General features: G+C 43.7%; 1 protein-coding gene across 1 annotated transcript; it reads left to right on the top strand.

Annotated features, from left to right (window-relative positions):
- The first annotated feature begins 289 nt into the window (after nucleotides 1–289).
- LOC133010082 (transmembrane protein 79-like) lies at nucleotides 290–5847 on the top strand. Its single transcript, XM_061077502.1, has 4 exons — nucleotides 290–563; nucleotides 2912–3478; nucleotides 4062–4275; nucleotides 5592–5847. Exons 1-4 carry the CDS (start codon nucleotides 290–292, stop codon nucleotides 5845–5847), a joined length of 1311 nt encoding a protein of 436 aa, XP_060933485.1.
- Nucleotides 5848–7032: the final 1185 nt, after the last annotated feature.

The raw sequence follows: 7032 nt of genomic DNA, 5'->3' as shown, positions 1-7032 counted from the left end.
CACTGCTAGAGACTTCCACTGTTGCTCCATGAAATCAGGGTTAGAATAACACTTTAGAAGTTTTCCAGTCTTCTTAATGAATGACCTTAGAAGTTTGTCAGGATCTATGGTGATGTGGCATCTCTCTGTGCCACCAGTGGCTGTAGTAATTGGCTCATGTGGGTTTTACAGAAAGGGGATCTTGACACATGTAGGATCCCTGTGTTCATGCCACTGGCCACATTTCCCTGGTGAGGTGACTGTAACTCTGATTCTCTCTCTCTCCCTGCGACCACCAGGCTGAGTGACTATGAGCACCTCAGGGCCTCAGGACTCCAACCGGCAGAACGTGAAGGAGCTCGACAGCATGAAGGAGTCCATCAGCGACATCATCAACCAGCTCCAGGACATCGACCCGGCCCGGCTCTCCTTCTCCCCCTTCCTGGACCTGGACACGCAGATCTCTTTGGCGCCTGTGTCCGACAGCCCCGAGTCCTCCATGGAGGAGCTGCACTCGTCCTCCCACTCCGTCTCCGGCTCCCAGCGCTCCCTCGAACCACCACCAGCCACGCATCAGCCAAAGAGTGAGTTATTACTGGGACTAGTTTACTGTCGGGCGGAGCTGTGGGATCTGAGTCCAGAAGCAAGTTAACAGAGTTTAGTTTGAGTCCAACTGGAGTTACAACAGAGTCAGGACTGATTATGGCGGAGCAACAATTCATCAGTCAGTGTGTATCAAGTATAGAGCACTGGGCTAAATCAGCATCTATGTCATATACATAAAATACCTTTAAATCCTTTGTGTCGGTTTAAACTTTTGGTTAAAGCAAGTTTCTGTCTTTTGATTTTGTTTTTATCAATAGAAATAATACAATAACAACCATATACAATATAGATCCATCCTGGAAGATTACCATTTAGAAACAGGCAGGTTTAATTATTGTATAAAATTATTATATGATGATTTAAGTAAGTTTAGTTAAGTTTTTGTAAAATGTCCATTTCTGGATGTAAGACTGTGTTTGAGGAAGGGAACTTTCTTGTGGCAGATTCAAATGATTCACAGGCAACATAGTTTCTTGTTTGCCGTGTAATTTCACATGACAAAATTCATGTTATTGACGGACGTTGCAACAGTATTTGTGGTGAGTGGGGACAACTAACTAAGTGGTTTACTTAGAAAAAGGTTGTTTATCGGTTTAAAGTCGAGACGCGAGGCAGAGACAACGTTGAAGAGGCAGAGACGTGTTTAGAGAATCTAAAGAAAATCTTCTGTCCTGCAGGAGGGAACCTCGTCTATAATCTGAAGTGGGTGAATGTTTGTGACCCCAACACAAATATTCCTGTTTATGCTAGAGCAGAGATACAGATGTTTGGATGTTGTTGTTGAACACCTGGGTGAGAGGTGAGACAACATCTGCAGACTCTCCCCCACAAAATCAGCGTTATCTTTATATTTGAAGTCAAACATTTTATTTCTATCTATACTCTAAGGAGCTTTAGTTTCTCCTGGGGACGTCGATGATGATCTGGTCTTTTTTAGCTTGATGATAAATCTAATAATTAACTGAAATGAATGATGAAATTTAAGATGAAGGATTTTATGCCACGAAAAACCATCAGCGTGTTATTCTCTGGACTCCTCCGTCCGTCTCTGTCTTGCAGCTCTGAGCCCACTCGCTCCCCCTGAAGACGTAAATCGAAACAAACACATCACCAATACATTTTTATTTCTTTTTCCAGTAGCTTCTCAGCAGTTTCCTAAAACCACAAGACACTGTAACTTTTCAAATATTACTCAACCAGCTGTGGATTAATTCACATTTGGTGCAGTGTTTACAGCGGCAGGATGTTGTTTGTGGGTCTGAATCAATAAAAACAAAAAGAGGGAACGTACTTCTCTTAACGAGGGGACACGTCAACAAACCACTGAAGCTCAGAGTCATCGAAGAGGAATTAGGTTTTGGCCACAGCTACTGGAATCCATTCATTGCTGGTTTGTGTCTTTCGATGGTATTTTAGAAGATAAATATATGATGGTCCCACTAACTTTAACAAAGCCTCGTACAAAATGTTTCTGAGAGGTGACATGAGACTCAGGTGTCTGCTTTGCACGGGCAACACAAAGGAGTAGATGAGGGGTTAGAGTAAACCTGCAGCTGAAGGTTATAAGTATAATAACGATAATAATGATTGGGAAAACTCTATTTCTGAAGCACTTATTTACATAGTGCTTTACAAACAACATGGGAATAAAACAACACAGAACAAAACAAGACAACAACAATCAGAATCAGAATCAGAAGGTATTTATTGCCAAGTAGGTTTACACCTACCTGGAATTTGCTCTGGTTATTGGTGCATACAATGAACATTAGAAACATAAAAACACAATAAATACACCACACATAAGAAAAACAATAATAATAATAAAAAACAATATATATTTACTCACTTTTTACTTCTTATTTACTCACTTTTTCGAATATTTATACAAGGTAGCATTTATTTAGACATAAACATATCTATATAAAAATATATAAAAGACAAAAGATATAAAAAGTGAAGTAAAAAGTGAAATTCAAAATGCAAAAAGCAAAACAGTGTCAAAGTGCAATATGCAATGTAATACAGTATAATATAATATAATAAAATAAAATATAAAATATGTGTTAATGTAACACATCCTTGAGGTGTGGGGGCGGATAATATAAAGATAGTGTGTGAAAAACACAGTTCAAAATCGGACATTAAAAGGATATGTTCATGCAGGTTCCAGAGCCCTGAGGCCCTGGTAGTCACCCTCAGTAACCAGCTTTATGGAGATACTAGCAAATGTAGGTTGAGCATACAGGGTTAGAAGCCCCCTGATGTAACTGGGGTCCAGACAGTGGCATCTGGTATTAAAAAACCTCTGCTCTGCTTTGAACAGGCTCTGCTCCCTGCCACCACCCCCCCGGCGAGGGCCTCCCAGAGGAGCCACAGGCGGATCAGACGGAGGAGGGGGAACCGGATCAAACTCTTTCCAGTCCCATCATCACAGAGCACAACTTGGACGCCGCCACGGAAAACTGCATCAGCCCTCCAGCCCCGGCCTCTCAGGGAAACCTCCCCAACGGCACAGACGCCCCGAGATGGAGCCCGGAGTCCACCCGTCTGGACTGCACTGCTGACGAGGGCCGGCCCCTGATAGGCCCCCCCCCGGAGAGCGTGGAGCTGACAGTGTGGAGCTCGCAGGGGGGGGGAGAGACATGCGAGGCCACGGCGGGGGGGGCGGAGCCGGGACAATGCTGCTGCCGCTGCTGCCAGTGTAAATGCTGCCAGAGCGGCCGAGTCCCTGCTGCCGCCTCAGTCCTGGCCTCTCTGCTGTGTGCAGCCGGGGTCCTCTATGCACTCTATTTCTACGTCCCCATCAAGCCCCCCGACTGCCCCGACCTGGCCAGCCGCGTCATCTTCGCCCTCTGCTGCTGCGTGGTGGCAGCCGTCCCCATCCTGCTCGGTACGCCTCCTCCACCTGCACTGCTCTGACTTCGTGTGCACCACAAATGAAAGATTCAGATTAAGAGAGGATTTGGTTTTGTCTGGCCGCCTCGTCTCGGAATGTTTCAGTGTCTCCTGTCCCCTTTAATTTCATGCGCTTTCAACCTCCGTGCAGCAGACGTCTCCTCAGGCCTCTGGAGAGAAGCATAATTTCCTTCTCCTGCGCATAGCTTTAAATGGAAACTACAATAAGAGGTTGGCTGTGTGTCTCGTCTCCCAGGCTTTGACCTAATTGTTTCGGAATATTTTAATCACTTCCCAACCTGGGCATCCAGAACCAGAGGGGCAGGTGGCAAACACATACAGAACCCAGGCTCATCCAGATCATTTTCCCTCTCCACTATGTGACAGTGAGGAGTCTCCTGCATGTGGGCCACTCTCCTGGCAGTTGCTGTATTCAAATGAGGAAAATTAGCAAGTCAAAGCAGGCTGTCATATGAGATCAGGTGCAGCTAGAAGTGGCTGAAAGCAGAGATTTGTTTAGGGAAAAATGGCTCCGATTCAATTTGCTAACCGACGTTCTGCTCTTTGATCCCTCGCAGCGATGCTCACGGGCGCGGCCTGCCAGTTCTGCACCGGCTCCTTCCGCCTGCAGGAGACTTTCCCGAGAGGACGGGCCGTTCAGCAGCTGTTCGTCACAGCCTCGTCGGAGCAGCTACTCCTCTACGTCCTCAACCTCGTCGTCATGGCCGCTTTGCTGCCTCAAGACCAGCTGAAGTTGGTTCCCATAATGGTTGCCATGTTCATTTTTGGAAGGTGAGGCCTACAAGTGGAGCAGAGGAGTGAGTCGAGTGAGCCATTAGGCCTCCTGCTCTGAGGAGCTTACGTTTCTGCACAAATTACAGCGTCTAGTGGATGTTTAGATATTTCGAAAAGTTGTGGAGTGACAGACCAACACAGCCGTGCCGCTCTCATGGCTAAAAACAAACCCAGCCACTGTCATTAGCAGCCGAAGGGAAGTTTGGCAGCGTATCGCAGAGTTTGACAGAAGTTGAGATGAACTCAGCTCCTTCACTTGCCTCTGGGTTCTCAAGCTCTGCTTCTACTCTTTATTCTTCCTATTCTTTTACTCAGTCACTGAGCATTCAAGTCCAGAATGAGCCATGTGAGTTTGGTTTAACAATGAAATACAACATAGCACTTTTACCTGAAACAACAAACAACTGGCCCATGAGAAATTTAGAATCCAGACCAGGTCATTTACGTCATAGCAGGAGGAGGATTATCATTTTTATTAAAACCGAAGTTTTCTATCCGTTTGAGAAAGAGACACAACAACCATGTGGCAGGTTTCTGTTTCTTTAATTAAGCTTGACTGGGTTTTATGGGTTAAGAAAACTAGATGTAATGTGTAGATAAGAAGTGAGTTCAGAGAGGCTGACGGTTCCCTTCTGTTCATAATATTCATGCTAAGCTATGCTAAGACACGTTGAGCCGCATTTCCCAACAAATGAAACTATTTCTTTAGTTCTATATAAGTGACAGTTAGCATTTTCTGTGCAAGTGCATGTATTTTAATGAACAGTGCAGATACTGGAGCTGTTCACTAACCCTAACTCTAACCCAAAATAGATAAAGTCACAATTTCATCAACTTTCACATGAGAAGAAGAGTTTATAAAATGCAGCACTCTGTTATAGTTCTACTTTTAATATTAATGCAATAGTGATGATGATCTTTTGATTTATTGTACTGTATAATCACAGCCATTTTTATGCATCATAAGTACTTTTACTTGTAAAACTTGAATTATTCTCTCCTTTTTATACTCAATTTACAGTGCGGTGTTAGTACTTTTACTGAACTAACGTCTGGTAGATTGGTTGTTTGAAGTTAAACCTATAAACTAGTCTGACCTGAGCTAGTAGCCTGTAGGGCTGTTTTCATAGTAACTTATCTCAGACTAACTTAAACCTCCTTTCTGAAGCAACATTTCCTGATATTGCCTAACTGACTGATTTGAGTCTGCTCTAACTGGTGCTTGCTTTCTGAAACCTCACCATCAGAGCCGCTCTGAGGTTTTTTTGACCTTGTTCTGATTTGCTGTCTTGGTTTCCTTTGATCCTCCGCAGGCTTGTTTACTGGGTCAGCCTGAACGTGTGCAGCTCCTGGCGAGGCTTCGGCTCCGGCCTGACCGTCTTCCCGCTCCTCGCCATGGTGGCTCTCAATCTGTTCCTCATGTACATGCAGCATCTCAAAGAGCCACTCTTTGGCTCGCAGGACGTCCTCTATAATCAGGTCACCCCCTCTTCCTGGTCAGGGGAGACATCACAGAGCGCGAGTGGCAAACCAGACATCCTACCCACAGACATCCTGGACTCTCAGTGAGGAGGCGAGCTGCGCTTTCTTCTTCCAGAGGAGGAGATCCTTCCAAAAATAGGCCATTCCTGTGGTCTGTAGTTCAGCACGCTGCCACTATAACCTCCAAGTGTGTGACGGCTCAACTTCTACTTTTGCTCCGCCTATACAGGACTGTTTTTTATGTGGATTCATGCTTATTATCTGTAATGTAAGAGCTCTAGTGGTGGACGAAGCCTTTGAACAATGCTGTAGTCTTAAAACGCGTGTCCTTTTAAGCTATTCCAGTGCCTATATTTAATGTTTTAAACTCCCAAGTACTTAAAAACTCTGCTATATATATATACTATATATGGCTGAATTAGGTTTGACCCTAAAAAACCACGGGCGAAAGCAACTTCAAAGCTGAGACGTTATTATTATTTTAACTGTCCTGAAGGATTGTACATGATGAAGGAAGAATTAAAGCCATTTGTAAAAAAAAATCCCTTCTCATCTTTTCCATTTGTTTTGACCAGTTGATGCTTCTTGCTTTGACTGAGCAGCTATTCCTGGAGAAAGGGCGGCGTGTGTTTACAGTGCCGGGGCTGTCATTATGTGATACCGTGATCTCCATGATCTCTGCTCGCTCTCCATCTCCAGCCTGCTGGCGTCCACTCTGCTGCTGCTGCTGCTGCTGCTCGCTCCATCTGTGTCAGCTAAATCAGGCCAAAACAAAAACAGCATGTTGAGATAAAGATTAATGAGCGATTCAAATGACTGTAATTACAGGGAAGGTTGTATGACAAAAGGGCATTTATCAAGTAAAAATTGAGATTTTTCAGCCTCAAATGTCAGGATTTACTTCCTGAGATCCCCGACTGAAGGCCATGACCAAAACTGACCATTTTCTGTCTTTATAATATTTTATCAGGTCTGCAATTAAAGAGAGAAACAATATTGTTATATGTGGATTTGGCTGCAGGTCAGATTAGCTCATCTGTTTTAAAAGTTAACTTCATAACTTTGGAGTCACTGCAAAAACACTGCATGATTTCATTTAACATCTTATATATGTTACTATATATTTATATCTTATAATATATCTTACGCAGGATGTGCACACTCGGCTTCTGCGCAGGATTAATTAAATTTGATTTAATTTAACTTTTTTTCCCTTTTTTTTATATTCTTTATTTATTTATGTTTGTTTTCAAATTTACAAAGTGTAAGATA

The sequence above is a fragment of the Limanda limanda genome, chromosome 9, assembly GCF_963576545.1.
Source record: "Limanda limanda chromosome 9, fLimLim1.1, whole genome shotgun sequence".
NCBI lineage: Eukaryota > Metazoa > Chordata > Actinopteri > Pleuronectiformes > Pleuronectidae > Limanda > Limanda limanda.
Note: the sequence above shows the minus strand (reverse complement) of the source record. Positions and strands in the feature narration are given on the sequence as shown.

Coding starts and splice junctions, on each gene's coding strand:
- LOC133010082 (XM_061077502.1), top strand. CDS start 290: ATGAGCACCTCAGGGCCTCAGGACTCCAACCGGCAGAACGTGAAGGAG. Junction 3,479..4,061: donor AGCCGTCCCCATCCTGCTCG/GTACGCCTCCTC, acceptor GATCCCTCGCAG/CGATGCTCACGGGCGCGGCC. Junction 4,276..5,591: donor GCCATGTTCATTTTTGGAAG/GTGAGGCCTACA, acceptor GATCCTCCGCAG/GCTTGTTTACTGGGTCAGCC.